The sequence below is a fragment of the Chlorocebus sabaeus genome, chromosome 11 (assembly GCF_047675955.1).
Source record: "Chlorocebus sabaeus isolate Y175 chromosome 11, mChlSab1.0.hap1, whole genome shotgun sequence".
NCBI classification, from domain to species: domain Eukaryota; kingdom Metazoa; phylum Chordata; class Mammalia; order Primates; family Cercopithecidae; genus Chlorocebus; species Chlorocebus sabaeus.
In genome coordinates, this window is record NC_132914.1 from 57419269 (window position 1) to 57432911 (window position 13643).

General features: G+C 35.8%; 1 protein-coding gene across 1 annotated transcript; it reads left to right on the top strand.

Annotated features, from left to right (window-relative positions):
- Nucleotides 1-3825: 3825 nt before the first annotated feature.
- On the top strand, nt 3826-12783 carry LOC103239503 (polyadenylate-binding protein 4). The gene is given in 3 exon segments (XM_073021306.1): nt 3826-3876; nt 12012-12200; nt 12202-12783. Coding segments are annotated over 3 exon segments (528 nt in total). The 3' UTR covers nt 12490-12783.
- Nucleotides 12784-13643: the final 860 nt, after the last annotated feature.

Genomic DNA, 13643 nt, shown 5'->3' on the forward strand with positions numbered 1-13643 from the left:
GCTGGCTCAACATACACAAATTAATAAACATAGTTCATCATATAGAGCTAAAGTCAAAAACCACATTATTATCTCAATAGATGTGGAAAAGGCCTTTGATTAAATTCAACATCCCTTCATGTTAAAACTCTCAATAAACTAGGTATTGATGGAACATATTTAAAAATAATAAGAGCTATTTATGACAGACCCACAGTCAATATCATACTGAATGGACAAAACCTGGAATCATTCCCTTTGAAACCCACCCAGCATAAGACAAGGATGCCCTCTCTCCCCACTCCTATTCAACGTAGTATTGAAATTCTGGCCAGGGCAATTAGGCAAGATAAATAAATAAAGAACATTCAAATAGAAAGATAAAAAGTCAAATTGCCTCTGTATGCAGACGACATGAACCTATACCAAAAGATCCCATCGTCTCAGTCCCACAACTCCTTAAGCTGATGGGCAACTTCAGTAAGGTCTCAGGATACAAAATCAATATGCAAAAATCACAAGCATTCCTATACACCAACAATAGACAAGTAGAGAGCCAAGTCATGAATGAACTCTCATTCACAATTTCTGCAAAGAGAATAAAATACCTAGGAATACAGCTAACAAGCAATGTAACCTCTTGAAGAAGAACTACAAACCACTGCTCAAGGAAATAATAGAAATCACAAACAAATGGAAAAACATTCCATGTTCCTGGTTAGGAAAAATCAACATCATAAAAATGGCCATATTGCCCAGAGTAATTTATAGATTCAATGCAATTCCTATTAAACTACCCTTGGCATTCTTCACAGAACTAGAAAAAACTGCTTTAAATTTTCTAAGGAGTCAAAAAAGAGCCTGTATATCCAAGACAATCCTAAGCAAAAAAAAAAAAAAAAAAAAAAAAAAAAAAAAAAAAAAATCTGGAGGACTCACACTATCTGACTTAAACTATACTACAAGACTACAGTAACCAAACCACAATGGTACTGGTACCAAAACAGACACATAGACAAATGGAACAGAATAGAGATCTCGGAAAGAAGATCATACATCTACAACTATCTGATCTTCAACAAACTTGACAAAAAACAAGAAATGGAAAAATGATTCCCTATTTAATAAATGGTGCTGGGTAAACTGGCTAGCCATATACAGAAAATTGAAACTGGACTCCTTCCTTATACCTTTTACAAAATTAACTCAAGATGGATTAAAGACTTAAATGTAAAACCCAAATCTATAAAAACCCTTGAAGAAAAATCTAGGCAATACCGTTCAGGACATAGGTACAGAAAAAGTTTAATGACAAAAATATCAAAAGCAATGGTAACAAAAGGAAAAATTGACAAATGGTATCTAATTAAACTAAAGAGCTTCTGCATAGCAAAATAAACTGTCATCAGAGTGAACGGGCAACCTCTGGAATGGGAGGAAAAATTTTGCAATCTATCCATCTGACAAAAGTCTAAAATCCAGAATCCACAAGGAACTTAAACAAATTTACAAGAAAAAATCCATTAAAACGTGGGCAAAGAACATTAACAGACACTTCTCAAAAGAAGAGATTTATGTGGCCAACAAACATATATTAAACCTCAACATCACTGATCATTAGAGAAATGCAAATCCAAGCCTCAATGAGATACCATCTCATACCATTCAAAACAATGATTATTAAAGGGTCAAGAAATAAGAAATGCTGACAAGGCTGTGGAAAAATAGAAATGCTTTTACACTGGTGGTGGGAATGTAAATTAGTTCAACATTGTGGAAGACAGCTTGACGATTACTGGGTATATACTCCCATTACTGGGTATATAGTCAATGAATAGAAATTATTCTATCATAAAGATACGTGCACACATATGTTTATTTCAGCACTATTCACAATAGCAAAGACATGGAATCAACCCAAATGCCCATCAGTGATAGACTGGATAAAGAAAACTTGGTACACCATGGAATACTTTGTAGACATAAAAAGGAACGAGATTATGTTCTTTATAGGGGTATGGCTGTAACTAGAAGCCAATGTCTTCAATAAGCTAACACAGGAACAGAAAAACCAAACACTGCATGTTCTCATTCATATGTGGGATCTGAACAGTGAGAACACATGAACACAGGTAGGGGAGCAACACACACGGGGGCTGTTAGGTGGGTAGTGGGAGGGAGAGCAAAAGGATAAGCAGCTAATGCATGTGGGGCTTAATACCTAGGTGATGGACTGATGGGTGTAGCAAACCATATGGCACACGTTTACCTATGTAACAAACCTGTACATCCTGCACATGTATTCCAGAACTTAAAATAAAATTAAAAGAAAAAGATATATCTCTCTATATATACATGCATACATAATCAAATACATTGTTGCCATTATTATTTTGAACAAACTGTTACCTTTTGGGCAAATTAAGAATAAGAAAACTAAAAGTTTTTACATTTACCTTCACCTATTTCTTCTCAGATGTTCTTCCTTTCCTTCCTGTAGATCCAAATGTCTGATCTACATAATTTTTCTTCTCTTTAAAGAAGTTCTTTTAATATTTCTTACAAGGGAGTTCTACTGGTAACAACTACCCTCAATTTTTTTTTCTGAGAAACTCTATGTTTCTTCTTCACTTTTGAAAGTTAATTTCATAGGATATAGAATCATAAATCAGTCAGTTTTTTTCTCTCAACACATTAAATATTTCACTGTGTTGTCTTCTTGGTTACATGGTTTCTGAGACATTAGATTCAATTATTAGCTTTGCTTTTCTAATAAGTATGGTGCTTTCCCCCTCTGGCTTCTTTCAGAATTTTAAAAAAAGTCTTTAATTTTCTGTACTTTGAAAATTATATGCCTAGATGTAGCTTTTCTGATATTTATCCTGCTTGGTGTCCTTTGAAATTCCTCCATCTGTGGTTTGATGTCTGACATCAAATAGGATAAATTTTTAGTGATTATTGTTTCAAATATTACTTCTGTTCCTTTCTCCCTTCTCCTCCTGGTATTCCCATTATGCATATGTTACACCTTTTATAGTTGTCCCACAGTTCATTGATATTCTGGGGTATTCTCAGTCTCTGTCTCTGTCTCTCTTTCTCTCTCTCGGGGAGCTTTGCTTTTTAGTTTTTAAAATTTCTATTGAGATATCCTCAAGCTCAGAGAAGCTATTCTCAGTCATTTCTCACCTACTAAGAAGCCTGCCAAAGGCATTCTTCATTTCTGTTACAGTGTTCTTGATCTCTTAACATTTCTTTTTTATTCTTTCTTAGAATTTTCATCACCCTGCTTACATTGCCCCCTAAGTTCTTGCAGATTGTTACTTTATCTGTTAAATCCCATTACATATTAATCACAGTTGCTTTAAATTTGTAGTCCTATAATTCCAACATCCTTGCCTTATTTGAGTCTGACTCTGATGCTTGCTCTTTCTTTAAAATGTGCCTTTTGTTTTGTTTCTTACCTTTTATTATGTGTTATAATCTTTTCCTGATACCCAGACATGAATAACTGGGTAAAATAAATGGATGTAAATAGGCCTTTAGTAATGTGGTGGTAAGGTGTGGGGGAGGGGAGCATTCTATAGTCTTCTTCTTATGTTTCAGTCTTTAGTGAGCCTTTGTGTCTGGACGGTGAACTTCACCTGCTTCTCAATTTTCTTTCCTCCCCTTCTGTGGAACAGGATGGCTAGAGCTGGATGGAGCTGGTTATTTCTCTTAGCTAGGGTCACTTAGACTTGGATACAACTCCAGAAGGTTAGGCTTTGATTAACTAGTTTCTTCTTGTTAAGAACTGAATGCTCTGAGGTATTTCTAAATGGTTCATTTTCCCCTCACCCTGCCAGAAGCATGAGGTGTTTCTCTGATATTCACTGTGAAGACCTGGCAGAGCTCTGTGAGGTAAGTCTTATAAAAGCGTGTGGTAGCCCCTGAAGGCTGGGTCCCCCTAGAGTACTTATCTCTCAGATTCGTCCTCATTGAGCCTCTAGCAATTCAAGTACAATTCAGGTTTGCTACCTGGGCAGTGGTGTTACAGGACAGGGGTTCTGATCCAGACCTTAAGAAAGGGTTTTCGAATCTCACACGAGAATTTAGGATGAGTTCACAGTACAAAGTGAAAGCAAGTTTATTAAGAAAGTAAAGGAATAAATGAATGGCTATTTCGTAGACACAGCAGTTCCGAGGGCTGCTGGTTGCCCATGTTTATGGTTATTTCTTGATGATATACTAAACAAGGGGTGGATTACTTGTGCCTCCCATTTTTCGACCATATAGGGTAATTTCCTGACATGGCCAAGGCATTTGTAAACTGTCATGGAGCTGGGGAGAGTGCAGCAGTGAGGACGACCGGAGGTGACTCTTATGGCTATTTTGCTTTGGGTGGGTTTTGGCTGGCTTCTCCACTGAAAACTGTTTTATTAGCAAGGTCATTATGACCTGTATTTTGTGCTGACCTTCTATCTTATTCTGTGAATTAGAATGCCTTAACTGTCTGGGAATGCAGCCCAGTAGGTTTCAACCTTATTTTCCCCAGCTCCTATTTAAGATGGAGTTGCTCTGGTTTACATGCCTTTGACAGTGGTTCCTGCAGAGGTTATTACTCATGGTTTCTGCTTCCATAAATTGTGATTATCTGTATTTCCCTGTTGGTGTCTCCATTTGAGCAGGAGGGTAGCAGCTTGCGCCCTGATCTTCACTCTTATGGAGCTAAGAAGAGTTGCTGATTTTGGGTTTGTTCAGTTTTTTACTTGTGGTTAGAACAGTGAAGTGACTTCCAAGTTTTTAGATGCTGGGTTAGAAACTAATCTCACCCCATCCTTTTTAAAAAATTGCTGCTAAATTATATCTCATCTTCTAATCATTATTTTAAATGCAAGTATAGAATTCAATATTTTCATTTTTGTCCTGAATTTTTATCACACAGTTTATTTCAGGATAGTGATTAAAACTACATTTTTTGAATAATAAGAAAAGGAAACGGTTCTGAAATTTATCAACCTGAAAATTGTTGGTCATCATAATGGGAAGACTCATGTGCTTGCATTTAAAGTACATATTAATGGGGCATTGATAATTAATCTGTACCAGTCTCACCTATTAACCAAACTATCTTGATGCAGTTCTATTTTGGGTGATATTAATTATGTAACATTCCGTTAATAGATACAGAACATTTTACAATGTGGAAATTACAGAAACTTTTGTGGAAAAATGATATATATACAACAAAGAGAGCTTGAGACATATTTAGTAATGGATTTATATTTGATTTGATACAAATTCATAGAGTTATCTTAAAAATTGGATGGAAAATTAAATGTGAAACACTTAAAACTCTATTTCACTTGTAATAAGCAATATATATTAGCCCTTATTATCTATTATAAGATCCTACCTCTCAAATATAATTTTACCTCATGAAGCCATTAACCCATGTCAGTAAATTAAAATTACATATGAAGTTCCCTAATAATTCCATTTTTACTTTAATATAACTCATCGCTATCAAATAAAGGATTTCACAAGGAATGTAGTATTGCAGATAAGTAAGTTATGTATTATAGTACTCTTAATTAACACAAACTAATCAACATATTTGAACCACTAACTTACTACTGCAGTAATTAGGAATGCATTTAGAAATACAAAACCAAACTGCAGTGGCCTATGCAAATAAGTTTTATCCCCCTCATGTGACAAGAAATTCAGAAATGGCTGCCTAAGAGCTGTTTCAAGTCTGAGTGACGCCATCAGAGACCGAGAGTCTTTCTGACCTTCTGCTTTGTAAGTCTTAGTACTGACAAATGGTTTTCACTGTATTTATCACCTCATGATTGCTGCACCTTTCACCATCACTCCCACCAATCATTCCAGGTAGGATGATTGGGAAAGTGCAAGTGATGCAGTGCAGAGGGATAACGGCTGTGCCAATTGAATGTGATTCTTCAATCATTAAATAAGGGGCTTTCTCTGAAGTCCATTTTGAGGAGCATCCCACTGCCTAGCCAGAACTGACTGGGTGACAATGTGACCACTCCTAAACAGTCCAGTGGTGATTCTTCCCTGAAGTTTCAGTAGCCTCCGTCTCCCCTGAGCTCAAGGGCCTTTCATCTATTTCTAACAAGTTAGTAGCAATTAGAGAAGGTCAGAAAGGCTGGGCACGATGGCTCATGCCTGTAATCCCAGCACTTTGTTAGGCCAAGGCGGGCAGATCACCTGAGGTCCGGAGTTCGAGACCAGCATGGCCAACATGGTTTAGTAGGACAGAAACCCTGTCCTTACTAAAAATACAAAAATTAGCTGGGTGTGGTTGTGGGTGCCTGAAATCCCAGTCACTTGGGAGACTGAGGCAGGAGAATCACTTGAACTCAGGAGGCAGAGGTTGCAGTGAGCCGAGATTATGTCATTGCACTCCAGCCTGGATGACATGAGTGAAACTCTGTCTCAAAAAAGAAAAAAAAAAAGAGAGAGAGAGAGAGAGAAGCTCAGATAAATATTAGGTGCCTGTCACCGTGTGGAACTTGACATAATAAGCTACATATATTAGCTTAATATATATGAATGAATTTCACCTAATAGATAAAATTAGGTAAAAAACATTATGTAATATAGCTTTCATCCACAAGGTTATTAAGTCAAAATAGAAAATATTTTTCTCATATATTTTCTCCTAGACAGGAAGGGAGAAAGAAAGTGCATTTTTGTGTGTTTGTGCGTGTTTTTTAGGAACGGGGCCTGGTGGGCATGGGGGAGTTGTATCTTGTGTTCAGAGGTTTTCTGCACACCAATTTGGACAAATTCACAAGTGGTAATGGTAGGGTGGTATATATGACAAATGAGTAAAAATATTAAAAGCACATAAACAGCTATATAAATCATAAAACATATTACTTCATGCATTTGACAAATATATTTGAGTACTTATAATTGTAGAGATGTTCTGAATGCTAAGTTTATGGCAGTAAACAAAACAGTAAAACGTTTAGAACACATAATTTTCTAGTGGAGAAAACAAACAAAAAAGGTAAATCATTAAATATGTTAGATAATAAGTGCTAAGAAAATAATAGCGCAAGGAAGGGGGATAAAGAGGTTGCAATTTTAGATAGAACAGAAAATGTAAATTAGGTGATGTTTGCATATAAAGATAAAGGCGGTGAAGAAACAAGCCATGAAGATTTCTGAAGAAAGAATATCCTGAGCAAAGAAAACAGTAAGTGCAAAAGCTCTAAGTCAGGAGTACATGTGGCATGTTCAAGAAAGGGCAAGGTGTTCAGCAGGGTTCAAACAGAGAAAAAAGGGAGAAAGCAGCAGATGAGATCTTAGAGGGAATTAGGGACCAATTTTAGAAACCTGGTGATCAGATAAAGGACTTTGACTTGTACACTAAGAGAAAGTAGCATTGGTTACAATTATTTTTCATAAAGATAGAAAATAAAAACAATAAAAATGTCACAAATCAATCAACAGGGCTCTACCATCTCCATGGACATTACCACACTCCACCTGTGGTCCCTGTTCTAATTCACATAGGTCTTTATCTAATCCCCTAGTTCTTTATATCCCATAAATATTCCATATCTAGTCTTTCACTCAAATTTTCCCCATGATTATTTAACCTTTGTGTTCTACCTAGATTCTTTTCAAATTACCACCACCCTTCCAAATATTCAATGAAGTTTTTGTTTTGTAAAATAAAAAGATTAATATCAAGAGCATGGTATGAAAATTCCTCATTAGCTATCACTACTTAGCTTTCCAGACTTATTTCTTAATAAGTCCTTTTATAATTTCTAAAATATAGACCTATGTGTCTCTTTATTTTCATAAGTCTGCCCCGCCCCCCCCCCCCTTTTTTTTGCCTCATGCTATTTCATAAGCCTATAATGCTCTTTCCCATTTCTTGACCTGATGAACTCCTACTTACCAAGGTTTGGTCAGTGATTTTCAGCTATTGATTTTTGCAATAAGATTTAAGATGGAACCTTGACATTTAATTCTTCTAACACATCGAATTCCATACATTCTAATTTTTGAATAAAATTATAATAGGCTCAGAAAGATAATCTACACTTGTATTTGAAATAGGGAAAATTATGCAAACACACCAGAAACCAAAATTTCATCTTTATAAAATGTAGAATAGCTGTGTGCAAAATGCTTTGGGACTATTTGCTTTTGCTCCTCATCAAATGTCCCCTGATCCTCCTGCAAGCTCCTATCTTATCATCCATTAACATAGAAATCAAGCTCAAGTATTTTCATCCTCTGCTAGCAAATAATCTTCCTGTCCTTGCTAATAATCTCCCTGGGTTTTGCCCTTTATCTAATCACTGAATTTTAAATTTACAATGCTACCCTAACCAAAGAGTTGCCTGCTATTCAGCCCCCTAGTGGATGAAACATGTAATGTATGTGGTAAGGTGCACAGACTCAGAGGGGATGTGTTTACTCAGAGCACTTAATTATAAGACATAGCGAGCATTGTAAGACACAGAGAGCATTTTACTTGCTCTTGCTTAATATATCTTTATTTTCTTCCAAAATATACTGTAACTTTCTTAACAGCAAGCATCATGCTTTCATCCTTAAAAAAGAGTATCAATAAAGTGCTGAGAATGCACGAGATGACTGTGCATCCATACTGATTATCTTTGAGAATTTACTGAAGTCTCAACTTAGTTTACAATGTGGAATATTGACAGTAAAATTATATAGGATTATGCTTCACTTAACCAGTACTATGAATTAGATAAACATCTATAAAACAACAAAAAAAAATCAACTCCAGGCATAGTTTATAAGTACACAGTCTTCCATTTTTGACCAAAAAAAAAAAAAAAAAAAAAATGCACCCAGGTTAGATAAGCAAAAGAAATTTCTTCCTCAGAAATCACTTGACGTGCCACTTGATTCAAGGATCTCAACTTAAGTCTTTAGGACTGAGTCTTTTTCCATTGCTCAGTATCAATTTCCTCTATACAGGTTACATTCTAAGACTTCTTATAGTTTCAAAATGTTTGTCAATTGTTCCTGGCTTACGTACATGATCATAACTTCAAGTCTAGCAAAACAGAGAGCATTTCGTCCTAGTGGCTCCTCACAAGCCCCAGAATTCTGCTTCAATATAGTTGGCCAAATGCTCATCATTCAACCAATCCTTATGTCTAAGGCAGTTCCAGGCTTTGCTTGGCCAGCCTAAATCTCAGATGCAGAGATTTAGCCTGTGACAGAGACCTTCCTGAACCTTGTGGTCTGAGTTTAAATGGAGGATATTTTCCTGAAGGAAATTTGAGATTTTATGCCAGAGAGGAAGAGCTGCCAAGTTGAAAGGCAAAATGGCTACTATATATTGAAAAAAAAAAAAAGATGACATTAAGTTACTATGTTTCTATTGATTATAGTTCTTCATTTCCAATTTGCTGTAATTGAGATAACTTATGCCTCATAGATTCAAATTAAAAATATAATTGTCATTATCATCATATCAAGCTTCTTGACTTCTATGTGAAAGGCACTATATTAAAATTATGTTTGCTCATTACCCTAAGTTGAGATGAATGTAATCATTTCCTATTTTAAAGAATAACTAAATATAAAGCATAATTATATTCACTATCACCAAGTCAAACTTTCACACCATATTTTACTTTTCAAGTTAATAATAAGAAAATCTGTTTAAAGCAGTTTTTTCCCATTTTCCTCTTCACATAATTTTCTTTATAAATTTTGTTTACATAATTTTTATTTTAAAATTAAAAAGCCAATCTTTAGCTTGATGTTGTTAATTTTATATAATATTAGCTTGAAGTTCTAGCAAATGAAAATTAAATTGAAAACATGATTATATGATACTAATCATTTGAATACTATTTTAAGAAAAATATATGTCAAGTTGTATATTTACATTAGGAAATAGTGTAATCACACATATTTCTCTAAAGTTCTAACTATTATCTCACAGGTTTTTTATATAACATATTAGCTAACGAATACTTTTTTAAAAACTAGTATGAGAAAAAAGAAGTCCAAATATATCACTAATAAAGCAAAGCATAATAGATGCAGTCATCCTCATACTCACACACACAGTCATGCACCACATGATGACATTTTGGTTAATGACGGATTGCATATATGATGGTGGTCCCATAAGATTATAATGGAACTGGCCTATATAGGAGTACCACTTTTTAAAATCTTTCATGCCATATTTTTACTGTACCTTTTCTATGTTTAGATACACAAATACTTACGATTGTGTTATAATTGCCTACAGTGTTCAATACAGTAACATTCTGTACAATTTTGTAGCCTAGGAACAATAGGCTATATGTATAGCCTAGATGTGTTGTAGGCTATATGTATAGCCTAGATGTGTACTAGGCTATATTATCAAAGTGTGTGTAAGAACACTCTATGATGTTCATACAGTGAGGAAGTTGCCTAATAACACATTTCTCAGAATGTATTTCCATTGCTAAGTGACACATAACTGTATTATAATAACCTGGGATTCTTAGCAATTGTATTGGCCATTACAATTGCAAATGGCTGGGACTCAATTCAATCCATCTTAAGCAAATACACACAAACACACACACACACACACACACACACACACACACACATATATATACACAAGATATTAGAGTACTTCACAGAATTGAAGGAAGAATTGTAAGCCTCCGGGCATCTCTGGCATATTGAAATTGGCACTCTCAGGATACTCTGCTGTCTATCATCTCTGCTTTTCTATGTATTGCAGGCTTATTCTTTCTGTCTTTGTGACAGGTAAATATATTCTGGACCTATATTCCTGAAACTCTATATCCATAGAAGAGATATTCACCATCCTCTAAACATGAATGTGTACATAAGAGCTCCAACTCCAACACATACACATGTTCCAGTTAAAAAGCCAGAGGAGTGATTCTTATTGTCCCTTTTGGATTATTATGCCTACCCCTGGACCAATATCTTGAAGCCAGTTTATAGATTATGAATCTTTCAACTTGGCTCACATGGTACCCCTGGGGTCAAGGGCCAGGTTAGGTTATCAGAGAGGAGGAGGAGATCTACTGGGTGAAGATGTTAAGTACCACAATAACCAAAGAGAAAGTTTAGTTAGAATAATTTGAACAATTACTCTAATTCTTTATTTATTTTTGCTTCCCTCCGGGTCAAAGATATAAAAACATTAGGTAGGTACGTGCAAGCTCTGGAGTTAACAAGGGCAATATATGGGGGGGATGAGCATGGAGAGAGGCATATTGGAATCCTCAGGAGAAAATTAATTGGAAAATGTTTTCAAAATTGTCAATCTATTCAAATATTTAGTTGAAATTTCAAATTACATTAAATAAGAGCTTAATATTTGTATGCTTAGCAAAAGTGACCATGGGTGTATAAAGATTTAGAAAATTAATGTAACAGAGCTGACTTTGTTCTATTGACAAAACCCAAACCCTAAAATTGATCCCAAAGTAATGCTTGGAAACGAAACGCTAAATGTCAGCAAATAAGTAATAATTAACTTTCTACATATGTGCCATGTCATATCTAGGGAATATTTTGTAAGTCTTTAGGATATTTCTTGATGAACTCTAATCTCTAATTGAACAACTTGAGATAACATATTCAATCTCTTCTCTATTATCCTTATCACACTGTCACCTAGAGAGATAGAAAGCACAATATTAGCAGCATTCCTGACAGATGATTCTTGAATACTATTTTTTTTTTCCAACAAAAGAGCATTCCTCACACTTCCTTGTAAAATTTCTAATTTTGCCAATTTGATTTAAGTTTTATCTATTGAAGACATAAACTAAGGAAAGAATATTAGTGACCCAATCTATCTCCAGAAACATTTAACAAAATGGTGTGCCTGTGATTGTGTTTATTTATGCATGAACATATATGGAGAGGGGACTCATAGCTTTTATGAGAATTTCCAAGCCATCTGTAAACTAAAATATGCTTTAAAACCATTTAAAATGGGGGAAACACAGAGTTACTGCTTATTTGAATAGAAATATGTCAGCAGCTGCCAATCTGGAGGCCTTCCCACAGCTGTGCAGAACTTAGCGCTGCGCGCGACTGTTGCCTCTGCTGCTCCCTGGGTTGGGGCTGTTTCCCTCTACAAATACGCCTCCAGTGTTCACAGCCCTCATCCTGCCATACAGCCTCTGCAGGCACCCCAGCCTGAGGTCCACCGGCAGGGGACAGGAGCCACTGATTGCCTCCATGCTGGCCGCAGCACACCCTCAGGAACAGAAGCGGATGCTGGGAGAACGCTTGTTTCCACTCATCCAAACAACGCATTCAAACCTGGCTGGGAAGATCACGGGAATACTGCTGGAGATCGACAACTCCGAGCTGCTCCACATGTTAGAGTTCCCCCAGTCTCTCCACTCCAAGGTGGATGAAGCGGTAGCAGTTCTACAGGCTCATCATGCCAAGAAAGAAGCTGCCCAGAAAGTGGGCGCTGTTGCTGCTGCTACCTGTTAGACAAGGAAAAACCGATTCAAAAGCCAATTAACCCCTCATGGAGTTCAGCTCAAGGTTTGAAGACTTCCTAGCTTGTCCTATGGACCTCGACACCAAGAACTACAAACTGCAAATTTAATAGGTCATTTTGTATCAAAACGTCAATTATGAAGTGCCTAGAATTTTTCAATTATACAAATATGTTCTCAGGGTTCTGCTGTGGCCCAGTGTTAATTTTTTTTTCTATTGTGGGTTTTGATTTGTCCTCCAATAAATTGGTTTATTTCATGTACCCAAGTCTTACATTTCTCAATAAAGAAAAAAAACTCCATTAAAAAAAAGAAATATGTCAGCAATTTTTACCCTTTGGTCCTAGTTCATTCCACTGGGGACCTGCTAAATACATTGAATACTAATATGAAATGAACAATACTCAGAAATACATATCTGGAGCTTGTATGAGCTGAACTCTGTTACATTCCATACATTACCTAATTTAATGCTTGACCACCTTTTGAAATAGGTATTATCATGCCCATATTACAGTTGAGAATACTGCAGCTCAGAAGCATGAAATACAAAAATGTAAAATACTTTCCCAGGGTCATATAACAGCAAATGAAAACAACCAAAACCGGGGTCTATTTCTAGTTCTCAATCCCATCATGTTGCCAGGAATATGGTAGACACTCAATAAACATGAATTGAACTTAATTAACGTGTCGGCATGAGGAAAGCATGACAGCAAGATAAGACTAAACATATCACCTCTCATTAAACTGTTCTTCAAGTAAATAAACTATAATATTCTTTGTATCCCATCCAGTCTCATATTTTTTCATATTTTAAATTAAAAAAAAATACTTGATTATCATTTTATTTAAAGTCATCTTAATGGGAACAAGAGACACTGGAGACTGCTTGAGTGGGGGAAGGTGAGATGGGTGCGTGGGTTGGAATGCTACCTATTGGGTACTAGGCTCACCTACCTTGGTGACGGAATCGTTAATGCACCAAACCTCAACAATACGCAATTGAACCATGTAACAAACCAGCACATGTACCTTCTGAACCCAAAATAAAAGTAGGAAAAAAAGTCATCTCAACATTATAATCAGTTGGAAAGAACATGTCTTCAGAATGAAGCAGAATTCCTTAGAAGTCAAAAGCTGTTA